Source organism: Pantherophis guttatus, chromosome 1 (assembly GCF_059756535.1).
Source record: "Pantherophis guttatus breed Tessera chromosome 1, ASM5975653v1, whole genome shotgun sequence".
NCBI classification, from domain to species: Eukaryota; Metazoa; Chordata; class Lepidosauria; order Squamata; family Colubridae; genus Pantherophis; species Pantherophis guttatus.
The window spans coordinates 143,782,812-143,810,664 of NC_142063.1; the positions used below are offsets into that span (position 1 = coordinate 143,782,812).

Here is a 27,853-nt window from a genome sequence, read left to right on the forward strand (position 1 = left end):
ATTTATCAGGTAGGAGGAGGTCTCTAGGCTTATTCTCAAATGGCTGTGCAACTTTAAGTCAACACATTGGAAAATATGTCCAGGGTTTTTGTCTGGATCTTATTTTTCTGTCTGCTTTTCCTTCTTGATGTGAGATCATGTTAAGTTCAAAGTCCTCATTTTTAAATAAGGTACTATATAATATTAATGGATGGATTATAAGTGTTATAAACCCTCCTAGTGAGCACTTTAAGGAGAAAGCAACATAGAAATTTTAAAGGCCAGTTCATACAATATCTATTTGCATTTCAAAGAATTCCAAGTACCTGCTTATGCAGTACAAGGAAGCTTTTTATGCAGGGAAAAATATCCTTTAAGACTAGCTTGCTGACTTCACGGGTGAAGGTTTTTTGACAGTCATATATATGGTGGAAGCTTTTTTCCATTGTTTTCTTCTGGAATTTTTTCTTCCTTTGAATTTCTTGCTATAAACACACTATAAGGGCATCTTTGCCAGGGTAAAGGAGGGGGGAATTGAATCCAGACAGCAGTGTTTTTACTGTAATTTGCTTCTAATGGCAAGGATAATTTATTTCTGCTAATTACAATGAAATCCACAATATATGAGCTGCGGTGGCGCAGTGGTTAGAATGCAGTACTGCAGGCTACTTCTGCTGACTGCTTGCCACCTGCAGTTTGGCAATTCAAATCTCACCAGGCCCAAAACAAATGCATGAAATTAGATCAAAACTTGTTTGCTCAAAACTGAAATAAAATGAAACTTTGATTTTAGGTTTTAATGATTAGAATAATTGTTTGATATTATAGAAATAGCTTAAAATGTTGAGAAATGTGAAGCTAAACGTTGAGGTTGTCTTTTTTTTATTATTATTCAATTGCATTGAAAGAAGTTGGAATTTGCTACTTTTTTCTTTTTTTTCTCTTTGAATCCCTCTCTGTTTCTCTTAGCTTTCTAACTCCTATTTCTTTTTGTATTTTTATCTTATAGTAAACTTTAATAAAATTCTGAAAGACAACCTCTTAATGTTGATTTCATTTACAGTTACAGTTAGTTAAAATATATTTCTAAGATTAATCTATGTGTAATCTTTTTCCTTCCATCAATGAAAAATTATAAAATTTTAATGCGAAATACAGAAAACACATTGCAGTGTTTCTAGATTGAGGGAACTGATCTGCTCCAGAAAAGATACTCTATTTTCCACATTTTTCCATTTTCATGCCTTTTCATTACGAGATGGATGTACTCAGGCAGAAGAGTTTGGAGAAGCATATACACTTTCAAATTCCAGATATGCCTCAAAATGTATTTCATATATAGTAGTCTTCTATTTACGATTGTAATTGAGCCTGCAGTTGTAATCATAAGACGTGACAGTTGTAAAGCAGGCCACCATATGACCAGACCTAGTTTTATGACTTTTTTGTGATGGGTATTAAGCAAATGCCATCATCGTTAAGGGAACTCATGATTCACTATGGACTAATTTTGGCTGGAAGCCAAAGCAAATTGTAGTCACATGACCATGGGGCTCTGCAATCAGTTGTAAAATGCGATCAGTTGCCGAACACCCAGAATACATAATGGGGGCATAATTTGGAACCAGCTTGAATTTTGGGGGGATTGGGTCTGTCATAAATTGAGGACTACCTGTACTCTAGAGCACATATAACTTTAATCAAGAAGGAAGAGCTGAATTTTGATTCAAGAAGTTTGTGCTGGTTTTCATTTCCCCAAATGCATATGAGGAAGAGGGAAAGGATGTAAGGATGTCCTTCAGCTGCAGTCACATTACAAGTGTTTATTTAATTAGAATAGGATTAGGTTTAATTTTCATTTAATAGTTTGTGAAGTCACCTTTTGCTTTTCACCAAAGACTGATGAGGAAGGAATGGGCTTTAATATATTGAATTGAAGGAATATCTTTAAAAAACAATCTCAGTTATTCATGAGAGATAGGTAGACAATCCCAATTTTTAAAATTAATCTTAAAAGCCAAATAGAATAGGAGAAAATAGATGAATGGGTAAATTATTGAACCTTATGCAATATATTTGCATATGTTTGCTGACTGTAAGATTTGTACAAATTTCTTAAAATCCAGAACTTCACATGGAGAAAGTTTTAAAATGAGCATTGTCATCTTTTAGGGGTTGACATGGCATGGATCACACTGTGTAAAAGGGTAACGTATAGATAAATAAGAGGAGTTGACAGACCAGGATTCATATCCACAACTCATCCTGGAAAGATTAGTTGTAATTTGGTTTGAGTAATAAAAATATGCCTGGATAAAAGTGACCTTAGATAGAGATCTTGATCTCAGAAAGCAAAACAGGCTCAATCCATGACAGTGCTTTAGAAGGAAGACTAGGTAGTCAGGTACACTGGAAAGTTAAAAAGAAAATTCTGGAAGAAGGCAATGGACAAGATATTTTCTTGAAGGAGACAGCTTTTTAGGTATCTTCCAGACATAGCATCAAATTTGACTGTGAGTTGTGAAAAAAATAACAACTGGAATTCAGTGCATAGACGTATACCTGGTATTAGTTCGAAAGATACCGTTGGCTATAGAGTAATAGTGTGATTAATTCTCATGGAGTCTTTTTCAGAGATAAGGTTGAGGAATGTATTCAGTGTGTAAACTGAAGGCATTTTCTCTGGAAATACCTCATGGGTATATTCTGCCATCAGCAGTTGATGAGTCTGTGGAGGCCATTTTAAAGCTTGAGTCGTTTTACCTTTTTATGTTCTCAGAATCTGAAAGTAATGAAACTACAGCGTTAATTTATCTCTCTGTCATCAATGTGCTCCACAAAATTGATTATTAAAATGGTTATTTTCAATAAAAAGGTCTCAATAGTGAGCTTTCCTCAAAGAGGCCTAACATCAGGAGTATTTGAGCTGGCTGTGACCAATGGCATGGTAGCAGAGGGCTATTAGAACCAGTTGTCATAGTTAAGACAAATGGATACAGCTAGGACACAAGCTATTCAAGGAGTTATAGATGATATTCCTCTTACAAAGCCTGAGAGCATGGACATAATCCATAATGTGTGTGTGTGTGTTTTGTTTTGTTTTTAATCACTCAGAACCAGGTTGACAGATAGACTGTCAGTACCTCTTTAATGGAAGGTGTGTTTGCTTCTTGTCTGAACACAATGGCAGGCACGGCTCTTTTAAAGTAATCCTACTAAGAACCTTGTTGTCAATATTCCCAAGCAAATAAAATTGGAGTAATTTCCACAATTGAAGAGGGTTGGGATGATTTTAATCCAATCTGCCAGTTCATCCTGAGTTTGGGATAACAATCCATTTATTTGCATATGAAATGATTATATAGGACAAGTCCATGTGAGGTGCAGGGTGTAGCAGCGCAAGCAGTTCTTCGGGCCCCAAAGATTGCCCATGTAATACCATGCTCTGCAAGCTGTACTGGCTGCCAGTTTGCTTCCAGGTGCAATTCAAGGTGTTGGTAATCACCTTTAAAGTCCTTCATGATATGGCTCCAGGTTATTTAAGGGACCATCTCATCACACTGGGATTGGCCCACCCCACCATGCTGGCAGAGGAAGCATGCTGTGGGCTCCATCAGCCAGGGTATTCTGGCTGGTGGAGTCCAGGAGAGAAGGGTCTTTTCTGCCATTGCACCTGCCATCTGGAACATTTTGTCCCATGGAGTGAAGTCGACTTCCACCCTCCTGATCTTCTGTATAAGTTTAAAGATCTGGCTCTGCCAGTTGGCCTGGGGCTCCAAAGAAGGGGCGTCATGTTGGAGGTGGTTGATAGATCAGTATCAGATCTTACATCTCCCCAGCTCAACCTGCTCTCTGCCTTCCCATCTTTTAGGTATTGTGTTTTGTCTTTTTATATTGTTATAGTATTTTATATATGCAGTTTTATCTTTTAATATTGTAAGCTGCCTGGGGGGGGGGAGAAAGGAAGGAAGGAAGGAAGGAAGGAAGGAAAGAAAGAAAAGAAAGAAAGAAAGAAAGAAAGAAAGAAAGAAAGAAAGAAAGAAAGAAAGAAAGAAGAGCCTTGGTAGTACAGTGGTCTAAAGCACCCTGTTATTAACACAGCTGCCTGCAATTATTGCAGGTTCGAATCTTACCAGGCTCAAGGTTGACTCAGCCTTCCATCCTTTCTAAGGTAGGTAAATTGAGGACCCAGTTGTGGGGGCAATAAGCTGACTTTGTATAAATATACAAAAGTATGAAGGCTATTGCTTAACGCATTGTAAGCCGCCCTGAGTCTCCGGAGAAGGGCGGCATATAAATCAAATAAAAAGAAAGAAAGAAAGAAAGAAAGAAAGAAAGAAAGAAAGAAAGAAAGAAAGAAAGAACTACAACATGCTTTTTAAAGAAATGTGTCCTCAAGAATTCAGAAATTTCAGTCAGTAGAAAAATTTCCAAGTAGTTTGTGGAGAAACACACATTTCAGTTCTTATATTACACCAATACTAAATCATTTCTGAGTTCAGTTCAAAAGATTACTTTTTACTTGCCATCTCTAAATTAGGGATGTAAAACTTGATAGCTGCACTCCTTCAACAGAAGAGGATAATCCTATCCTTTTTCATTTGTAAAGGTTGTTGAGGGTTTTTTTAGTACCACACCTCCCTCTACTGATGAAATAACACACTGCAGGATTTTAGTTATTTATGGAAGCAGATGGAAGTGTTTCTTTCTTTTATTCCAAAAAACGGAAGGGGAAGGAGGGCATTAGAGTGAGCAGCTGAAGGAGTGGGCAGGGACCTGGGGTGTCATCTTCAGAAATCACTAAACAAATGAACAGGTAAGTTAGAAGGTGGAGGAAAAAGGAAGAATACAGGAGAGAAGAGTTCTTGATGATTGCATCCTGAGTGCTGTTATGGATTACCTGTTAGTGATGATGGTTTACTTAGGGCGATTCCCTGCCTGTTTTGTGTGATTGAGGCATTGCTTCCTACTGAGAGCCAGGAGACTTAAGCTAGTTTCTAGAAAGCAAATTTATTAAGTAACTTAGCCCCTGGAAGAATAAAAATGATTTTCTTAGGGGATGACACGGAGGGGTCCTTTGTTTATTTGTTTGTTGATCTGAGGATCATGGAGATGGAGAGAATAATTAATAATAATTAACTTCACGTGAAACAATTTACATTCTGGAACGATACCTTTAACACCATCAAACAATATCTTCCTATATCCCAGGACCTAGGAAAGGACTTGCTAGGTGGATAAAAACGCCAGTCTAGTCTAAGCATCTGGCTGACTATGTAATGGACCATAATAAGAATAACAAGTAGCACAACTGTGGCAAAAGAAAGCAAAAATAGTACTAGTCTTAACAGGCATCTTGGGTGTGATCCCAAAACATCTGGAGCACCACTTGAACACCACTGGCATCAGTCAGTTGCAAAAGGGAATTTTACTTGGATTAGCTTACATCTTGCATCAATACCCTTAACAAATCTGCCTATCCCCATGTGTTCCCATCAGGAATACCCATGGGATCTCCACTCTCAGGATTCATAGCAGGGACCGTAATATAGCTTCTACAAACTATAGTACTTCCACACATACAACCAAAAGAATGGTTCTGTAGATGACACCATCATAAAGGAGCCACTAGAGAAGATACACGAAGCATCAACAACATCTTCAAAGGAATAACATTCACAAGGGAGAAAGAAAGCAAGATACTACCCTTCTTCGATATACTCATCAGCAGAGGAAGGAATGGTAAATTAGAAACATGAGTCTATTGAAAAACAGCTCACACTAACCAATTGTTTGATTACCAGAGCAACAAACCAAACTCCCACAAGAGGAGCTTACACATTATTCAGAGCACAAAGCCACTGCAGCAACCCAAAACACCGAAAAAAAGAAGAGGAAACAGACTGCATATACATCCTCCAATAAAATGGTTAGCCACACAACTTTATCCAAAAGTGCCCACTTCATCCCACTGCAGCACAAACAACGCAAGCTATGAAAAGAATAACACTACCATATGTCAAAACATCTCAAAAACAACCAATAGACTAGAAGTCTATATAATTGTATACAGTGTGTTGTATACTGTGTAATTGTAATTAGCTATACAATTTGGGATGAACACCCTTTGAATGGTGTGGGAGTAGGAATGGATTTCCAGAGAAAAAAATTGCCGACTACAGGAACCAGGAGCACTACTCAGGTGACCCTGAGGACACAGATAAATCTCCAAGTGCTTCAACGACTCTCTAAAAGGATGCAAATGACCAGCTGTCTGCAAGGAATATACATCCTTCCATTCCCCACCATCCAGTCAGAACTGAAGAAGCTTCTTCGAATGAGAAGTGAAATGTCTTCAAAGAAAAAGCAAAGTCCAGGTGCCTCCTGAAAACAGCAACTTTGGGACAACCCTAACCATGCCATTCAAAACAGCCAATTAAAAAAAAACTAATAAAGAAACAACATGAACAGACCTAAAACACATCCTCTCCAACAGCCTACACTCAAGGAATGATTAACATCAGACCAAAAAAATCAAGCAGAAAATAATACTGTAATTAAAGCGCTACCAAGGAGAAACTTAATCCTAACCCCACTAAGTTACTAAATGCAAACGGGGAGAAAACTCTACACTCACTAACACCCACTTATCCATAGTTCCAACATAAATTTGAAATACCTTTTTACGTTGTAGACCAAGCTATTAATTGATTGTTTTATAAACCATACACACATAGCAGCCCATCTCGAAATCCAGTGATTATGGGCAACATAAAGTAAAGGTAAAGGTTTCCCTCGCATATATGTACTAATCATTCCTGACTTAGGGGGCAGTGCTCATCTCCGTTTCAAAGCCGAAGAGCCAGCGCTCTCCAAAGACATCTCCGTGGTCATGTAGCTGGCATGACTCAACGCCAAAGGCGCACGGAACGTTGTTACTTCCCACCAAAGGTGGTCCCTATTTTTCTACTTGCATTTTTTACGTGCTTTCAAACTGCTAGGTTGGCGGAAGCTGGGACAAGTAACAGGAGCTCACCCCATTACGCAGCACTAGGGATTCGAACCGCTGAACTGCCGACCTTTCGATCGACAAGCTCAGCATCTTAGCCACTGAGCCACTGCATCCCTTAATATGGGCAACATACAACAAGGTTAAAAACAAAATATTCAAATTAATATTAATATTAAAAATGTTGAAATTATAAAAGGCACAAAAAACCAATAAAAAGAGATTAGGTGAAGAGGAGGTATTACCTAGAAGCCATCTCAATATTTTGTTAGTTATACACCAACGGCACATCATTTAATAGGCATTCTGTTTTAGGTTATAACATAATGTAATTGTCACTCCTTTAACCAAGTATTTTCTTACAGTTCCAACAGTATATTGTATTCTTAGTCTATTTTATCATGCAGTCTTTCCCTTGTTCTGTTTCAAACTTCAATAAAGCTTCATACATTTTATCAATTACAGGTTCATTTTTTATGCATACTGTAGTTTAGCTTGAAATTCTTTTTTCTGCTGCTCAATTCCAAATGTCCTGTTATCTTTCTCCTAACTGCGCATATGGAAATCATTGAAAACTAAATCCCACTGCAGGCTCAAATATCTATATAACTTTGCCTTCTTTCCATTTCTTATATGTGTTCTTTTTATTTCCTCCAACCCAATTAAATGTGGAAAAGTTTGGTATAGCAGGAGAAGCTGACCCCCCCCCAAAAAAAAGATTGAATTTGAAAATAGAATGTGTTATCTTTCTCTTGCTCGTCATGTTAGGAAGGTTTAATGAAACAGAATAATACTTTATCAACACAATAGTTCATAAAATATCAACTGGACATGGAAAATCTTCCAAGCAGTCCGACAGACCTTTAAATATGTTTCTTCCTGGCAGCCTTCCTTAATTTATTTTGGCTATGTGGTTCCATGTATGTGTGTGGCTATAAGTGTGTGTGCATTTTTAAAAACTTATAGTACTGCCGAAAATACTTTGTAGTACTATAAGATTTTTAAAAATGCACACAAAAATATATGGAACCACATAGCCAAAATGTGTTAAAGCAAAAAGCATTTCTGTTTGCGATATGTGTTGATGTGCGTTGCTTTATTTCGGTATCATTACAACCAGGTCTTGCACTTACGACCATCACAGCATCCACACAGTCACATAATCAAAATTTGGGCACTTGGCAACTGGCATGTATTTAGGACAGTTGCAATGTCCCATAAACAGTGATCACTGTTTATGACCTTCTGTTGTGGCCCGTATGCGGCCTGTGCGGCTGGTGGCTGATTCAGACAGCGAGGAGGCTGGTGTGGTGCTGCACCAGCAGCCTGTGCAGCTGGCACTCGAGTCGGACAATGAGGCTGGAGAAGATGTGGTGCCAGAGGCGGGGATTCAGCCAAGGCCTTCAGAACCTCCAGAAGTTCCCTTAAGTGAAGAGGATGAAGAGGAGGAGCCTCTTCTCAATGCACGGGCGCACAGAGCTGCCAAAAGGCAGGAGTGGCTCCTCAGAAGGAGGTCTCCTCGAGAGTAAGACTTGGGGCTAATAGGCCCTTAGCCTATTTAAGGAAGGACGACAACTGAGGCAATTTGCAGGGAACAACTTGTTCATTCTCCTTCATGCCTTGATCTTAGTTCTTTACAAATTGCTTCTGGGCTTTCTGCCAATCATAGTAAGATTAAGATTATTTATTCTTTGGATTTTTGTAGGCTGTTAAGAAAGTTAATTAACAGCCTTTGTTTGGAAAAAAAACCTTATTTAATTTAGTAAACTAAGGTTTGTACGGACTTTGTGTGTGCTGCGTTCTTTGGGGTACGTAGCTGGGGAAACCTTCCCAGTTTCCAACAATCAAAGTCAGTGAGGGAAACTGGATTTGTTTAACGATTGTGTGATTCACTTAACAACTGCAGTGATATGCTTAACAACCATGACAAAAAATTTTGTTAGATCAAGCATGACTCACTTAACCACTTTGCTTAATGACAGAAATTCTGCTCCCAATTGTGGTCATAAGTCAATGATACCTGTAGAGCAGGGGTGTCAAACTCACGTCACATTGGCATCATGTGATGTATCGGGACTTTTTTCCCCCCCTTTGTTAAACTGGGCATGGGAGTGGCCAGCGCATGACTCATCCAGCCCACGGACAGGAGTTTGACAGCCCTGCTGTAGAGCAACGGATTATCTCTGATTTTCATGTCAGTGTGGACTTTAGGGGTTATAAATATACCAAAGATCATAATAATAGATATATTATTTCCCCACCATCTCCCCAAAGCGTGCACACATAAACCCATGTATGCTTATTAAAAAAAAATAGAACTAGTTGTGAATCCATTGGTCCAGAACAAAACATAACTCACCATGTTAAAAGCACATCATCTTTTAATACAGTCTCATTTATGTTAGCCAGATGGAATAATAAAGATTATTCTGGAATTAAATCAATGCTAGCTTTTTCCTTGTTTCAATGAGCCACAAAGTACCATATCTGTATAGTTAGTTGTGTAAAAACTATTTTTGCCCAATCACATTCAGCAACAAGATCCTCTGATCTCAGATCCCAAATACTTAAGCTGGAGTCCTTTTTTTCTTCTTGAAAGCAGAATTACTGAAGTCTTTCGATGTAACTGGATAGATGTTTTGTTTTGTGGATACGTTCCCACAGAGAATGTAGTTATTGGAGATTAGCAGACACAGGGTAAACACATATGGCATTAAAAAGAAACAGGATAGAATTCTTTCGAACTGCAGGAAGTAATTCTAGACAACTGCAGGATATTAAATTGAGGATTTTTATTTTCTGCTGGTATTAAAAGAGGTATATTTTGTACTCTTAGCTTATGAGTGTAAAAAAAACACCCTCTGTAATTGTTCTTTTATGTTTTATTCCTGCTGTTTAGTTATACTATTTACATATATATGTAGATGGTTTTGCTACCCATAGGAAGATTGCCTGGGTCAAAGGCAGCGTTCTCTTGGGACTCATAATCTCTGGACTTGAAACTGCAGTAAAATTATACTGAAGAAGTAAACATTTCTTACTTTCTGGGGTAGGGTGCCTGAAAATATAGTAAAAATATGTATTCTTACACCAGTCCTTCTGAGGTTCTATATATTCCTTTCCTTATTGACTAGAGAACATCTAGTGACTAGAATAAAGTTGAAATATTTCAGAGTTGATTCAGCTAGCTACATAAGAAGCAATGATGAAAAAGAGGGACAAAAGAAAACTAAACAATGGTTAAATTAGGTGGAGAAATATGGAAACAAATGGGAAGATATAAATTGTGGAAAGGAAACTAGATACCTGTTTATGTTAAATGTAAATAAAATATTTAGATTAAGAGAATATAGATAGATAGATAGATAGATAGATAGATAGATAGATAGATAGATATAATATACTAGGAATATATGTATAAGAGATAGATTAAGATAAGAAAGAGAAAATGTATTAATATAGATTACTGATGCGAAAATGTTGAAAAGAAGAAGTTGTAAATATCTATTTTTGTTTGTTTGTTTGTTTGTAGGTTTGTTTGTTTGTTCGTATTAAAATGTTCCATAAAAATTATTTTTTAAAAAAGAAGGAATGATGGAAGTTATTATTTTTTGCCTGGAAACTATTCTTCAAACACTTCTCTTTACAGGCCTACAGTTTGTCACAGGCCTACATATTCAGGAATGATTTTGACATGCCTGCTTTGATTTAATACCAAAAATTACAGAACAGGGCATTCCATGTCATATGAAATAAGTGAAACCATTAATAATTAGGAGATAATGGTGTGTCTATGATACTGTTGGGTTGTGAAGACCTAAAGGCTTTTTCAATACATCAAAACAGTTGCTTGTGATTTTGGAAAAGAAGACATATAGTATTTTTAATAGTTTCAACAACAGCAATTATATTAACATTGAGATTGGAGCCAAACTGTTGTGATGTTAGGGGTGTCATACAAGAGCGGGTAGTATTGCTTGACTGCTGAAAAGAGTTTTAGTTTCCTAGTGTGGAGAGATAAATAGATTCTATGCAAACAGAATTTAAGGGGAGAACAAAAGAAATCATCAAATAAGATGAAACAACTACCGTCACACACAAACTATGCTATAGGAATTGGTTGGTAAATTTCCTCATTTTAACACTTTATGAGTTGTCTACTGCAAAGCTTCTACCTCTACTACTCCCTTTAATTAATTAAATGTTTGTTTCACCGCTCACTATTAAATTATCCAGGATGAATAACATTTATGAAGCTTTATATCCAAATTTTAAATGATCATGTATATCCTGGAACAAAAGTTTTTGGGAAAAAAATAGAGAAACATTTAATTTTATGCATCTGTATAATTCAACTCTAAAAACAACTCAAAACACTCACTATTTGAAACTTATACATGAAAATAGCTTTCATTTCTTGTTGAGAACTAAATTATGCTCAATCAAATAGCATAAAAACTTCTTCTGTTTCTAGAGATTGGCTTTCTATGAGAAAACAGTTCCATCTGCTGGATACTAAGGGTAAACATAAGCTTTTAACTAAAATAGTTAAATTATATAAGCTTCTAATGATATACTAGAATGTTTTAGTCATACAGTATTTTAGTTTTATTGGTTATTAACCCACATTTTACTGTTATTTTGGTTCTTTCCTCCAATATTCTCTTCTTTATGTTCTTGTATCCTTTTACAAGTACAACTTGTATTACTTTTCCTTTGTTATGTAAACAGTTGTAATCATTTGAAATAATTAAAAATAGTTAAATTACAGAAAAGCATTACAGTACTATTAAATTTTCCTTTCTTTTTTCCCAAACCTCATGCTTTAGGTCTGCCTTTCAGAGTCAGCTCATAATTCAGGGTTTTTTTTAATCTGATTATACTTGGGTGAAATAAGCTTGAGATTCTGAGAATCAGATTCAAAAGGTAGAGAATTAAAAAATTCTCCAGGTAGAAAACTAAATGCACAAAGTTCTACTCCAGTTATCTTTCTACTCCATCATTCATTCCTCTTTCCACTCCCAGTTTCTTCATTTTATAAGTATAGTATTTTATTTTTCTGTTTGGAGACATCTTGATCTGCTTCCTCATCTTACTGAGATTAAAGCTTAGTTAGGACCATTATTAAAACTCAATTTCAGTATTTTTTTTTTTTTGCTTTAATTTATATGCCGTCCTTCTCCGGAGACTCAGGGCGGCTTACAATGCGTTAAGCAATAGCCTTCATACTTTTGTATATTTATACAAAGTCAGCTTATTGCCCCCACAATCTGGGTCCTCATTTCACCTACTTTTGAAAGGATGGAAGGCTGAGTCAACCTTGAGCCTGATAAGATTTGAACTTGCAGTAATTGCAAGCAGCAGATGTTAATCTGTTAATAACAGTGCTTGTTATTGGATGTTTGATCTTGGATCATCATAAATTGCAGTTGCATTCATTATAAGATGTATTTCTTATTGGCAAGAAATATAGAATAATTATTTCTTATCTGCTTTGAAATTACTGAATTATGTCAAACACAATCATCAAGACTTTGCATTTACCTTTCTCTGGTTATCCTTTTAGCATAAATATACAGATGAGGCATTCATTCATTCACTCATTCATTCTGGATCACATAGAAGTTGTCAAAAATAAATCTTCCCTCCAAACAATTGGGTTCACATTGGAACACAATATGTCTGACTCATTAATATAGTTCCCTGGTTTTTGATATCCTTCAGATATCTACAGATATCTATCAAGAAAATCATGGTGTGGATTGTTGTCTTGTTTTGGACTGTGAAAGTAAAGGGGGAATTTTGTTCAAATCGAAATCCAGATATAAATATTTAAGTTGTTCCCTTCTGTGAACCCTTATTGGACTTTTGCTAATGAATAAGGGGACTTGAGGATTTAGAGATGAGTTTGTAGAAAGATGGTGAGAAACAGAATGAAGATACCATATTTTCCGGCGTATAAGACGACTTTTTAACACATGAAAATCTTCTCAAAAGTCAGGGGTCGTCTTATACGCCGGGTGTCGTTCTCCTGTAACCAGGCAGACCAGCCCGAAAGGCTCTGACGAGCCTTAAATGGCTCTGGAGATCCAAGCTCTGACGATCTGCTAATCAGGCAACTCAGCTGGGATCGCCAGAGCCATGGAGAAGGAAAAATGTTTTCCACCTCCAGCTTGCTTACCTTAGCTGCTAGTCGCAACGCTTGCCTTGCTTCGCTTGCCTGAATCCATTCCATCAGCAAGCCATTCCCTGCCTGCAATCAAGCAGGCAGGGAGTTGTGGACTTCAACTCCCAGAATTCCTCAGCCAGCAAAACAAAGCTGGCTGAGGAATTCTGGGAGTTGAAGTCTACAAGTCTTAAAGTTGCCAAGGTTGGAGACCCCTGTTCTATTGGGTAAGTTTTTTTCCCCTTTGGGAGCTTTAAAAAAAATAGTTAATTGGGGTTTTTTTTAAGTTGTTCTTTTTTAGACCTAGCCATTTAAAGTTTAGGAAGTTTTAAATTTAGCTTTCATATAAAAATAAAAATAAAATAAAATAATATTTGTGCAGCTTTCTGAGATTTAGTGTGTTTTTGTAGTGTTTCACTCTAACTACACAAACTCACAAAATCTCACAAAGCTATATGTGGAATTTTGTGTGTGTAAAGTGTGAAAGTTGGGTTTTTGGGCATTTTGTGGCTGTGTGAGGTTCCTGCTTGTTGCAGGGGCCATTTTGGGTCTAGCACAGCTGCTTTTACATTGTGGGTGAGCTAGTTGTGTTGTGTTGTGTTGTGTGTGTGTAAAGTGTGAAAGTTGTTTTTTTGGGCTTTTTGTGGCTGTGTGACTTTCCTGCTTGTTGCAGGGGCCATTTTGGGTCTAGCACAGCTGCTTTTACCTTGTGGATGAGCCAATTGTGTTGTGTTGTGTGTGTGTAAAGTGGGAAAGTTGTTTTTTGGGGGGGGCTTTTTGTGGCTGTGTGAGGTTCCTGCTTGTTGCAGGGGCCATTTTGGGTCTAACACTTTTACATTGTAGGTGAGCCAGTTGATGTTTTTTAATTTTTATTTGGTGTGCGTTGGAAGAGGGTAGTCTTATATGGCGAGTATAGCCCAAACCCTATATTTTAACAGGAAAATTCGGGGGTCGTCTTATACGCCCAGTCGTCTTATACGCCGGAAAATACGGTATATTTATTTTATTTGGGGTATGTGGTCACCCTGCACTTTTATGTGAACACACACACATTTTAAAGTATTTCTGTATTACAGTTTTTTTTTTATTATTCTTATCTGTTTGATATAATCCTTAATACATTTTTTAAAAAAACCCTTGTATCACTAAAGTCAATTATTAATGTGAAAACTGTAACTATATGTGTTATATGTATAAAAATTTAGGTCATATTTTTTAAAAAACAGATCACAATTATTTTGTCAGAAAATTAGTCCATTGAGATATATACAGGTAATCCTTAACTTACAAGTATAATTGACACGAAATTATGGTCGTAAAATATTATATGGTAAAATATGGCAGTCATTAAGTGGGTCACCATGTAACTGCACCTGATTTTACAGGGGTTTTTTTTTTTTTTTTTTGGTGGCAATCAATAAGTAAACATAGTGGTTTTTGCTGGGAATCCCAAGTAAATGGTAAAAACTGGCAAAACCCACCAAAATGCAGTCATGTGACCATGGGACACTGCAAACAGCCATAAATGCAAGCCAGTTGGCAAGTACCCAAAATGCAATTATGTGACTGGGGTGCGGGACTATGGCCATAAGAACTTCTAAAATGGGTTGTATGTAGTTCTGTGAGGTCTGTCTTAACTTTGAATGCTTGCTAAGCAACCAATCATTAAATGTGTGAATGATCATAACAGAATTACAATGTAATTATCATCATCAATTCATTCTCTACATCAAGCTAGCAATGCTTGATGTAGAGAATGAAATATTGTTATATTTCAGTTCTTTTAGTCCTGGTTGTCGTCATAACTACAGGACCACAGGAGAGCAAACTGGGGTGGGTGGGTTTGTATTATGGGGGGCAGGCACTCCAGAGCATCGGGATGCAGCAATAGATGTGTGGGTGTCATGAGGGGTGGGCGAAAATTTTAACTCTTGAAGAACTATGGAATATGAGTTAGTTTCATTGATCCATATTTCCCTGTTTATAATTTCTCTCTTGCAGGGCTACTCAATTGGAATAAGAGTAACTAGAGAGCAATCTGTAGATGTACAGTTGCAAGAAAAAGTATGTGAACCCCTTGGGATTACGTGGAGTTTTGCATGAATTGGTCATAAAATGTGCTCTGAACTTCATCTAAGTCACAACAATAGAAAAACACAGTCTGCTTAAAATAATACTATACAAACATTAGCTGTTCCCATGGTTTAATTGAACATAACATGTAAACATTCACAGTGCAGGGAGGAAAAAGTATGTGAACCTTTGGAATTAATAACTGGTTGACCCTCCTTTGGCAGCAATAACCTCAACCAAATGTTTCCTGTAGTTGCAGATCAGACCTGCACAACGATCTGGAGTAATTTTGGACCAGTCCTCTTCACAAAACTGTTTCAGTGTTGCAATATTCTTGGGATGTCTGGTGTGAATTGCTCTCTTAAGGTCATGCCACAGCATTTCAATCGGGTTGAGGTCAGGACTCTGACTGGGCCACTCCAGAAGGCGTATTCTGTGCTGTTGAAGCCATTTTTTTGTTGAATTACTTGTATGCTTTGGGTCATTGTCCTGTTGCATCACCCATCCTCTGCAGAGCTTCAGTTGGCGGACAGATGGTCATACGTTTTCTTGCAAAATGTCTTGATAAACTCTGGAATTCATTTTCCCATCAATGACAACAATCCGTCCAGGCCCTGAGGCAGCAAAGCAGCCCCAAATCATGATGCTCCCTCCGCCATTTTTACAGTGGGGATGAGGTTTTGATGTTGGTGTGCTGTGTCTTTTTTTCTCCAGACATAGTGTTGTGTGCCCTTCCCAAACAACTCAATTTTGGTTTCATCTGTCCACGGTATATTTTGCCAGTAGTGCTGTGGAACATCCAGGTGCTCTTTTGCAAACTTCAAACGTGCTGCAATATTTTTTTGGGACAGCAATGGCTTCCTCCATGGTGTCCTCCCATGTACTCCATTCTTGTTTAATGTTTTCCTTATTGTAGATGTGTCAACAAAAATGTTAGCATGTGCCAGAGATTTCTGTAGGTCTTTAGCTGACACTCTAGGATTCTTCTTTACCTCATGAAGCATTCTGCGCTGTGCTCTTGCAGTCATTTTTACAGGACGACCACGCCTAGGGAGAGTAGCAACAGTGCTAAACTTTCTCCATTTGTAGACAGTCTGTCTTACCATGGACACATGAACATCAAGGCTTTTGGAGATACTTTTGTAACCCTTTCCAGCTTCATGCAAGTCAACAATTCTTGATCGTAGGTCTTCTGAGAGCTCTTTTCTGCGAGGCATGGTTCACATCAGACAGTGCTTCTTGAAACCAGTAAACCCAAAATAGGTGTGTGTTTTTAAAGGGCAGGACAGCTGTCAGCAACACATCCAATATCATCACACTGATTGGAGTCAAGGTTGGCTCACTCCTGGCTCCAATTAGCTCTTGGAGAAGTCATTAGGCTAGGGGCTCACATACTTTTTCCTCCCTGCACTGTGAATGTTTACATGTTATGTTCAATTAAACCATGGCAACATCTAATGTTTGTTTAGTATTATTTTAAGCAGACTGTGTTTTTCTATTGTTGTGACTTAGATGAAGTTCAGAGCACATTTTATGACCAATTCATGCAAAACTCCACATAATCCCAAGGGGTTCACATACTTTTTCTTGCAACTGTATTATAATTCATATATACATAATATATACAAAAACACCTTGATATAACACCTTGATATAATATTTAATGTTGGAACCCCAGGTTCAAGCCAACAGGTAGTCTTTATTTAGCAACTGCCTCGGACAGCAACCATTTGCAGTTACAATCATGATGAAAAAGTAACTTGTGACCAATACCATTTATGAACTTCATGGTATCTGTGTCTCAGTGTCAGTTTCTCAGGTAAACTAGACAGGAAGCATGACCAGATGAAATAATTCTATTTAATTTTAAGGCTATATTAACAAAATCTTGATCCTCCCCCCCCCCCCAAACTTCACAGCACAGAGATATCGCCTAAACAAACAATCTCTTCTTGAGCTACTTTTCTCCATAGCACAATGCATCCCTTTAAAAAAAGTGCTAACCACAAGTTAACAAGCTCAGCTGTTACCTTCATTAGTTGATTAGAGCCTTCCAGCAAGCTGGTACTGCTTCCTGATACTAACAAAATCCTAATCAGTTTCACACTAAAGGCTTTTGTTTGCCCTGTGACTTGCAGTGTGAGACTGCTAGGCAAACAGCTGGTGCCAGTACATTGCTTTCAGTGTGTATTCCTCATTGTGTGCTTGCTTACTCTCTTGAGATCCCTTCCTCTCCAGTGTATGTAAATACAAACTTTAATTCCTTTTTTGTTAATTATCACAGGGCTGGGGTGATCATTCCAAAGGACAAAAGAATGGGGGGAAATGGCTATAAGATTTGTCCATTTTTCCATTTTCCTTGTGAGTTGAATTCTGGAAACTTAACCCTAACACTTCTCACACTTGATTAACAAAAACAAAGGAAAGCTGAAGTAAAACCGTAAGCACAGTTTATGGTCACATTATTTTTCATTTAGTAACCACTTTGTTTAATCATCAAGTTGCCAGTCCCAATTGTAGTCACTAAATGAGGACTATCTGAACTCTCATACAAAGAGATTCACAGAGTAACTTAGAGGCAGTCATTCTTTCTTAGAATCACTTGAACTCCTGATGGTATATAAATATAACAAAATATTTGAGCAATAGCATGACAGTAAGAAGAGAGAATTATGTATATTGTTTATGCCTTACTGACCTAAAGGTAATGTTTATAATCTATTGTAAAATTTGTATAATTAAGTGCTAAAAATGTGTCTTTGATCTATTAAAAAGAATATTGAATATTCTTTTTCCTCCCCTAACAATATAGGAGTTGTCAAAGTGGATTACGGAGATGTATCAGTCAGAAAAGCATTGAGAGAAAATTTGAAATGTAAACCATTTTCATGGTACCTAGAAAATGTGTATCCAGATTCTCAGATTCCACGTCGTTATTACTCCCTTGGAGAGGTATGAATGGGGGAGAGTTTTTTTGCATAAGAATGTGTTTTTTAAAATAAAAAATAACTCAGATAAGTACTGTAAGTGTAATTTAATTTAGGCCTGAATTTATACCCAGTTTATACTGAGAACATTCACAGTAATTTTTAAAGCAAGAATTGAAACCAATTATGTTAGCATCTAGATCTCCTAGAGTATTATCATATAATAATTATCATTTTACTCAATTAGATATCTTTTTGACATTCAGAAATGAAAATTACGACACGTAAAATGTTAAAGCTGCTGGAAGGAAGTCCTTAACTAGTTTAATGAAGCTTGTCCAATTTTTACTTAATAAACAAATCCTGATTAAGTACTATTTGTTCCCCTGAGAAATAGATATCTCTTTTTTTATTCTTTTAGCTCTGTTTTAATAAAAAGCTAATCATTGAAGTCCAGATTCATAAAAAGGATTGTCCAAGTGCTTAGGCAGAAACTGCCTACAGTTCAGACATTGGGTATCTTAATATCTATTTTTTTTAAAAAAAATGTTTGGAGTGGGTAGCCTGAATATGTATTCACATTTTATTTAATGGACATTTCACGAGAGAACTTGGAATTCATTCATTTCCATTAATGAAAGTGGTGGAGCAAAATATAATATCTTACTTTAAGACTGAGTTTACGCTCCTTATTTAACATATTCACATTTAAAAGAGATTTCCATGTGATTCTCTTCTCAGTGACTGCTATTTGAAGTAGACGTTTTCAGCTGCATAAAAAATTCCATAGTTCTTTTCCATATTTCTAAAAGGATGGTCATTATAATCTGCCATTTATGGTCCCTGCAACTGTAAATGTAAAACAGGTTAGGGTTAGGGTTACACCATGTAATGTTGAATAAATTTATGTGGTCTAATTTCTAAGCAAATGTGAGGACAACGCTGGGATGGTGTACCTTGAAAGAGTTCTTAGCAAGAAAATTGAAAGAGAATTTTCCACCTGTATCTGCTTACATATCCTTACTTGCCTGACTAGCCATTTTTACAGGTAGTTATCAATTACCAACCATAATTGGGACTGGCAGGTCCATTGCTAAGTGACACAATTATTAAGCACAATATCACGTGATTGCACCAATGTACAAGGTCAGTTCATCAGTTCTGACTGCAGGTTATTAGGCAAATCAGTGTAGGTCATTAAACGTGGTGTCACAGGACTGCAAGTTGCGAATCCCTGCTGGCTTCCCCATTGACTTTGCTTGTTGGAAGTTGGCTGTGAAGGTTGCAAACAGTGATCATGTGACTGTGGGATGCTGCAACTATCTTAAATGTGTCCCATTTGTCAAGTCATATGACTTCAACTTGCAACTTCCTGTCAGCTTGACTTTGCTACTTCCTGCCAGCTTCCCCATTCACTTCATTTGTCAGAAGCAGGCTGGGATGGTTACAAATGGCAATCATATGACCATAGGATGCTGTGACAGCTTCAACTTTGAGGACCAGTCATAAGTCTCTATTTTCAACACTGTTGTAAATTTAAATTTGAATGGATTTATTTATTTATTTATTTATTTTATTTTATTATATTTATATACCGCCCTTCTCCCGAAGGACTCAGGGCGGTGAACAGCCATGGTAAAAACAATATACAAGACAAAAAATTTAAAAACTTAGTAAAATAATTCAATCACTGGCCAAATTTAAAACACCCAACTAAAATCGTTATTAAAACCCCTATCAAAACCCAATTAAAATCCTTTATCCCGTCAGACCGGCTTGCTGGAATAATAGGATCTTCAGAGCATGACGGAAGGCGCGGAGGTCGGGGATCCTTCGTATGTCCGGGGGCAATTCATTCCATAGGGCCGGGCCCCCCTCAGAATGGATGCTGAGCGAATGTCAGCAACTGAGGATTATCTGCAAGTATTACCTTGCAGTGTCTTTAGGAGATAGGATATATAAGTAAGAAGGAATTGTGTGGAGAATTGGAACTAATGAAGTCTTGGCAAGCTTCCAGAGAAAGGACAGTAGCAATGATCTACACAAAATCCAAAAGCCTATCCATTACCTTTATCTGTTTACCAATTTTCTCAGTTTAAAAAATTATCCACCTTAATTGTTTTAAGCATTTTTTGCTCTGCAATGGGCTTGGTTCTCAGCATTGAGTACAAAAAGTCTTTATTGTTTTCCACAGAAAGAAACAGCATTGTCTAAAAGATGTTTTCCAGGCTGAAATATATAGCAAAGGTTTACTTTGTATTGAGAATATTGCACATATGATCTGAAGCTTTTCTTCAATGATAATGTTTGGAAGATCTTCTAAAATATAAGGAATGCTGAGAAACAAATAGAATTTTATTTGTGCAAGTAATAAAAGCACTAAAATCGAGCACAATGTACATTCTTTTTGTTATCTTTCATTGAAAGCTATCTAGGAATGTCACTTTCCAAAAGCAGTACTTTCGAAAGCATACCGTATTTTTCGGAGTATAAAACGCACCTTTCCCCCCCAAAAAAAGGGGGTGAAAATTTAGGTGCGTCTTATACACCGAATGTAGCCCCGCCCACCTACTGGCCCCCACCCTTTGGCCTCTGCCTCGCAGCAGTTACCTCCTTGCAGCAAACAGCAAGAAAAAACAGCTCCTTTCAGCTTCAGCCTAATTAGCACAAGTTGATTGGATCAGCCTTGTGACTCTCAGCTGATTTGCTCTCAGCTGTTTTGCACAGGGCTCTGGTGCTTACTGCAAAGAGGTAAATTGCGGGAGCAGATTTTTTTTTCCCCTTGTGTTAATCAAGCTATGATGAAAATGAAAATGAAAGTAAAGCAGGCTGTTTGCTGTTTGCAGCAGCGAGGCAAAATTGCTCAGAGGCAGAGGGAGATTTATTTTTCTTATTTTCCTCACCAAAAAAGGTAGGTGCGTCTTATACTCCGATGCGTCTTATACTCCAAAAAATATGGTAGTTTTCATAGAAATTATCTCTTCTGCACAAATAAAAATAGTGGTACCGTTTCTTAGACAAAACTACGATTAATACAACTTGATATTTTATTTACAAATAAGAGGTGCCTGGTTTCCAGTGCATCTAATGGCACTGAGTAAACACGCTTACTGGAGACTTACTGAACTCAGCGTAAGTATGTTTGTGTAATTTGGCATCATCCTATATTTTACGTAATTTCAAAAACCATTACATTCCTGCTATTTTTTTTCCCTTAACTATGAATCTTGTAATAATTATTATGAAATGTACTTGTTTTTATTTTTTTCCACAGATCAGAAATGTTGAGACAAACCAATGTTTAGATAACATGGGGCGTAAAGAAAATGAAAAAGTAGGCATATTCAACTGTCATGGCATGGGAGGAAATCAGGTAAACTATATCCTATTTTAAAAATTATTTCTAAAGTTTAGCCATTGATAATAGGCATTAATGTTGTGGGGGGGAGTGACAAAATAAACATTACAATATCACAATAACAGCTTCTATCCTTTTGTACCTGTGTGGCAAAACTATGCACATGTAAGGGATAGAACTTCAGTCCTGATGCTTGTTTCATTGCACTGATGAGGCCATGGATTAAAGCTGAGTTTATTAAGAAAGGATATATAGGGCTGTGTGCATTTCAGATAGAGTTGCTATGATGCTGTTGTTTCATTGTTCCCTATCTTAGAACACTTTAAACATTTTAAGTTTTGTTCCATTAGAACTTGGAATAGTTTGAAACTTGGTGTGGATCCATTTTCCTCCCAAAATCTGAATGCTTAGATAATGCTTATTTTCCTAAGTGAATCAACACAGAATAAAATCAAATTTGTTTAAAAAGAAAAGCCCACTGATGAAATATCTATTTAAGCAGTTTGAAGCTTCCTTGAGATTCCAACAATTATATTACAAGCTTGTCCTATATTGTGCTATATTATGCTGGGCTTTGCTTTAAGATATATTAAAACGTCTTAAGTGAACAAAGTAAGTAATTGTCCCTATTTTTCTTAGACAAATTTAATCCCACTAATCCTACTATATTTTGATAGTTCTCAGACAAAAGTGCAAATTCTAGTCCATATATAACAGATTGCAGGAGATGGAGTAAGAAAGAATTGAACAGAGAGGCTTTTTTCCATTATTTTAAAGAAAATTAACTCAGAACATTGGCATTTTTTGCATAAGAACTAAAGCTTAATTTCACTTTAAATATACAAATATTTAATTTCCTACAATTTTAAATTCAGTGAAAGTAGATGTCAAATGCTTCATTGACTATATTTTATTTTATTTTATTGCGGTGAGCATGCCAAGTGGTGAAATGTCCTTATGGGAATATGGACATATGGGAATCTTGAACCATCTTTTATATGAATTCTAAACCCAGGACAGGAAATCACAATCTGAATAGAACATGGCAAAACAGACAGGCTCCTAGTCAGGAAAAGAGTGAGATAAGACCAGTGGCGGATTAAGGCTCACTGGTGCCCTAAGCACTGACAAATCTTGGTGCCCCCCTCCTTTGTACATACTGTACAAACGAAGCCAAGCTGCTACAAATCTTCATTGTTTTTTTTTTCTTTCTCAACTTTGTGGTTGCCCTTTGGGCCTGGTGCCCTAAGCACCTGCTTAGTCTGCTTAATAGTTAATATACCACTGGGTAAGACAGTATCCTCTCCCCTCCTTTATTCAGTCTGAGCAAATATTGGGGGGGGGGAATGATTGAATTGCAAGATTAGCATAGTGTTAAAATTAGAGGAAGAAACATCATAAGCGTGCACTGATGACACTACTCTGATAGCTGAAAATGCAAATGATCTGCAAGTTCTAGTAATGAAAGTCAAGGAGCACAAATGAAAAAAAAAAAAGGGGACTGCGATTAAAATGAAGAAGACCAAACTAATGAGAACAGGTACAGCAACCAGTCTTCGTACTGACAATGAAGATATTGATGTAATGGATAATGTCATCCTTTTAGGATCAACTATTAATAGTAAAGGTGCTAGCAGTCCAGAAATATGCAGGTTAATTCATAGGGGCATATAGTGAAGGCCTTGGAAAAAAAAATAATCTGGTGCTATGATGTGTCTGTACCTACAAAAATGAGAATCATGCAGGCAGTGGTTTTCCTTGTGACGCTCTATGGAAGTGAAAGTTGGACTTTGAAGAATCAGGAGAGAAAGAGAATCACTGCTTTTGGATTTTGGAATACTCATGAGAATACATGGATACACGAGTGTAGCCAAACCAACAAATGGAACAAATTAATCCAGAATTCTTTTTCAAGGTACAAATGATCAGCTTTAAATTACATTGTGGATATAATATGTGATATGTGAAGACATGGCTGCCTTGAAAAGTCTATAGCAATGAAAAGAAAGAGAAAGGATAACTAACAGGAAGGTAGAAGAACAATTGCAGCAGTGATGTGTGCACCATTGGGAGACCAGGTTGCAGACCGGCCATACTTATGTGATTGCTACAAGTCAATAAAAGTAGAAATGGACAATCTGCCCAGAGTGCTGTTTTGATGCTCTGGAGCCCCAATTCCCTTCTGATTGCACTGCTGGATTTTCTGTCCATTTTATTTATTACATTTATTTATTAATATATATACACCACCCATTTCACTATCCAGAGACCTACAATACAATTTTTTTATGTTGAATTGGAAAGGAAAAAATGTCCCCCCTCCCTTTCCCAATTAACAGAATAACAGAATAGAATAGCCAAATAACAGAGTTGGGAGGGACCTTGGAGGTCTTCTAGTCCAACCCCCTGCTCAAGCAGGAAACCCTATACCATCCTAGACAAATGGCTGTCCAGTCTCTTCTTAAAAACCTCCAGTGATGGAGCACCCACAACTTCTGAAAGCAAGCCCCGTTCCACTGACCTTCTCACTGTCAGTAGTTCATTCATTCTAAGTTAAATATGAAGGCTTATTCTTAATGCTGGGAATATAATAAATATGAACCTTCTTACAGTTGTAGACTAGTTAATTTCAGCTTCCAGGCACATTCTGCCCTGATTTTGAATCACTGTAACTAAGATTAATTCAATTGTTTTTTTTAAAAAAAAAATCATTTATCAACTACATTATAGCTTATAAGAGCTTTTTTCCCCTGCCTTGGATTCAACTATTTGGGACATTCCTTTTGCCAGTTATTTATAAGAATATTTAATCTCTTGAAGGCTAATTCTGACATTCTTAAAATAATTTGTAGAAATTATGTACTTTAAGGGATTGCAGGGTCTTAAAAAGGAAGTAGAGCAACAAGATAGAAATTGATACAAATGTATTGATATGTCATAATGACCGTCACACAATTTATGATGATAGCAAGTTAGTCCTATATCCACATTTACATTTTAAAAGAAGTATATAGAGGACATTGCCTCCTCTCACAGATGCACAAATTCTCTAAGTTTTTTCTAATAAAGGCTAGATTTCAAGTGTCTCATAAAACTAATATGCAGTAGGCATATTCAATTAAGTAAATTAAAACATTAGGTGCAATTAATATATTCCTTACTACATTCAAAAAATCAGCAATATAATATTTTTTTCAAAAGAATATCCAGTCATCTGGGTTATGTATGTAGTATTATCCTTCCCAAATGAACTTGACTGTTGCACTTCAGTTACTTATTTTAAATTAATGCAAGAGTCCTTTATTTATATAGGCCAACATCATCTGAAATGGCATTAAGTAACCCTATATATTTTCTCCATACATTTAAAAAATCTCTTATGTGAAAAGAATTCCTGTTCCCTTAATTGTCGAAAAATATCTGAATGATAAATTAAGAATTAAAGCATTTTTCCTTCTTGCATGCTATTAGAAGTCGCTTATATAAACTGTATTTACATATGTATAGTTGGAGTTTACCGTAAGCCTTTGCAACATTCTTTTATAATGGAACTTTGTATCATGTGTAACTAAATATTAGAATATTAACAATAAATTGTGATTAGATCTGTTTTTAATCTTTTTCCTTTATAATGCACCTAATTGGTAACTTAGAATGATTTGCAGACACTCTCTAATTGGTAATGCAATCAAATTCAATTTGTACACTTCGCCAAAGGCAGCATTCTGTAGTTAATTGGCAAAAGGTTGCTTTCAACAATTAAGAGAGAACACTTTTCCTTTACTTTTGATTAGAATACTTTTAAGTTGGTTGAGGGCTGAATTCAAAATAATTGGGAGCCTTGTAAATAATTAAAATAGATGCCACTTATATTGCTTCAATTTCACTTAATTTTATTTTAACCAAGAACTGGCTTCAAATCAAGTGGCATCTTGGAATTAGTAATTTCTATCTTTCCCCATTATAATGTTTCTTCTTAACAAAAGAGTTGGAAGGGACCTTGGAGGTCTTCTACTCCAACCTCCTATACAAGCAGGAGACCTTATACCATTTCAGACAAATGGCTGACCAATCTTTTCTTAAAAACCTCTGGTGATGGAGCTTCCACAACTTCTAAAGGCAAAGCGTTCCACTGATTAATTAATTGTTCTCACTGTCAGGAAATTTCTCCATAGTTCTAGGTTGCTTCTCTCCTTGATTAGTTTCCACCCATTGCTTCATGTCCTGCCCTCAGGTGCTTTGGAGAATATGTTGAAAACCCTTCTTTGTGGCAGCCCCTCAAATATTGGAACACTGCTATCATGTCACCCCTAGTCCTTCTTTTCACTAGATTAGACATACCCAATTCTTGCAACAGTTCTTCATATGTCTTAGCCTCCAGTCCCCAATCATCTTTGTTGCTCTTCTCTGCACTCTTTCAGAATGCACTCTTTTCTTTCTTCTCTGCACCCTTTTCTTTCTTCTCTTTCCTGCTTTCCTTTCTCACTGTCTGTTTCATCTTACACTTGTTCGTTTTTACACCCCAAATTTAACCAACTACAATTCTGTTATAATGCTGCTGCATCTAAAGTCTTCTGCTGCTCCAAGTCAGTCTTGTGCAGTACATATGGGGGGGAGGGGATGTATCCATCAGCCATGCGTAAGGATGCCAGAATCATAAAAAGTCCACCGTGTCCTTATGATGCAAGTTCTGCCCTTTCATACTTGTATGCAACATTGCATACAAGTACATAAAAAGTAGATTTTGCATTACCAAGTGCAGAATTTCATCATAGCACACATTTCATTTCTTAATCCCTCTTGCCTTCATCCCCTCCCCACCAACATCTATGGTATGTTCTGTGTGTATATGTAAACCAGGGGTGAAATCTACTTACCTTCCCTACCGGTTCAGAAGTGCACGCATGTGCGCCATCTTCACATCTGATTATAGACCTGTGCATGTGCAAAGCCTTCTGTGCATGCACAGAGGGTCAAAAATTGGTTACTTCCTGGTTAAAACCAGGAAGTAATGACATCCAAATGGGTGGGCGGAGCCTCGCACTGCCACTGCTACCAGTTCGTTAAACCACATGCTGCTGCCACTACCAGTTCACCCGAACCAGAGTGAACCGGTAGCATTTTACCCCTGAGATAAACATTTCAAATCTAAAAACCCATCAAAGATATTCCTATCACTTTCAAATTTTGAACCAAACGAGATTCAGCATGTTTTCATGTACCTTTTCCTGGAGAAACAGCCACCATCAATAGATCTTATGAAACTAGAATTTTATTTATGTATTTATGTTCATTTATACAATTTTTATACAACAACTCCAAATGACTTTGGGTGGCTTACAAATAAAAGTAAACACACAAACACAAAGAACAGCTCTGGAAACAAAATCAAATAAAATCTATTTACTTCTACAGCTTGGTTCATGGGGGCAGGTGCATTTTCCTAGGCCCACTCTGACTAATAGACTGACTGGAAAGAAGACAAAATAGCAAGGGAAACTGTGTAATCCAATTTTTGTATTATCGTATATTCTCCCTTCTCTGAAAAATATATGCTGGAAAAAAACAGTGTATCCACCTCTCCTGTAATATTTGCATGAATCATGTTAATAATTGTCATGTGCTATTTTTAATATTTATAACATGATTAATTAAGCTACTTGAGAACTAACGTTTCACATTTATATAACACTGTAAGGTGCTTTACAGGGCTGAATTCTATCATGCCTAAAATGAATTTATAAGGAGTTCAGTAATATTACCTCATATTTCAGGGACCATTTAAGGCGAAGACTGCTTATCAAGTTAATTGCCATTAGAAGACTTGAACCAAGTGCCTTTGATGTAGATCTTAAATGTCTCTCAGGCTATGTCAATCTATCAATCTATCAATCTATTTAACAATAAAACAGTAATGGCATACACGAAAATTAAATCTACATAATTGAATTATACTTCTCAAAAACCTGATTTTTTTTAAAAAAAATATTCTCAGCTGTATCTCCATTAGAATCAACCTTTTCATAAACAACATTTGAGTATTTATTTACATGATTATAATATCCCAAAGCTTGAACTTATTGAAAACATATTTGTGCTTTATTTTTGTCCTCATAACCGCTCCCTGTGTTCAGAATTTATTTTTGTGTTTTAATTGCTTGCCACAATTTGTAATAGAGTATTGTGATAGAGTGTATGACATCCAGGCTTCCCTAGTCACTCAAATGGTCTTGCAATCAAAATCCATCCTAGTAATTCTAGGGTTTTTTTTTAGCAGAATCAACCCTATTTTTCTATAAATGTCTGCTAGGAATCTTGGAGTAATTAATGGTTTATACATG

The 27,853-nt window shown here is 36.7% G+C and overlaps 1 protein-coding gene across 8 annotated transcripts in view; it reads left to right on the plus strand.

Annotated features, from left to right (window-relative positions):
• The window catches only part of GALNT13 (polypeptide N-acetylgalactosaminyltransferase 13), a 233,083-nt gene that overhangs the window by 182,092 nt on the left and 23,138 nt on the right, over window positions 1-27,853 (plus strand). For all 8 annotated transcript variants that reach the window (XM_087881889.1, XM_087881887.1, XM_034425248.3 and 5 more), the window contains exons 9-10: window positions 18,040-18,179; window positions 21,429-21,527. In XM_087881889.1, coding sequence (XP_087738015.1) covers window positions 18,040-18,179; window positions 21,429-21,527 — 239 coding nt within the window. The remainder of the gene's footprint in view (window positions 1-18,039; window positions 18,180-21,428; window positions 21,528-27,853) is intronic.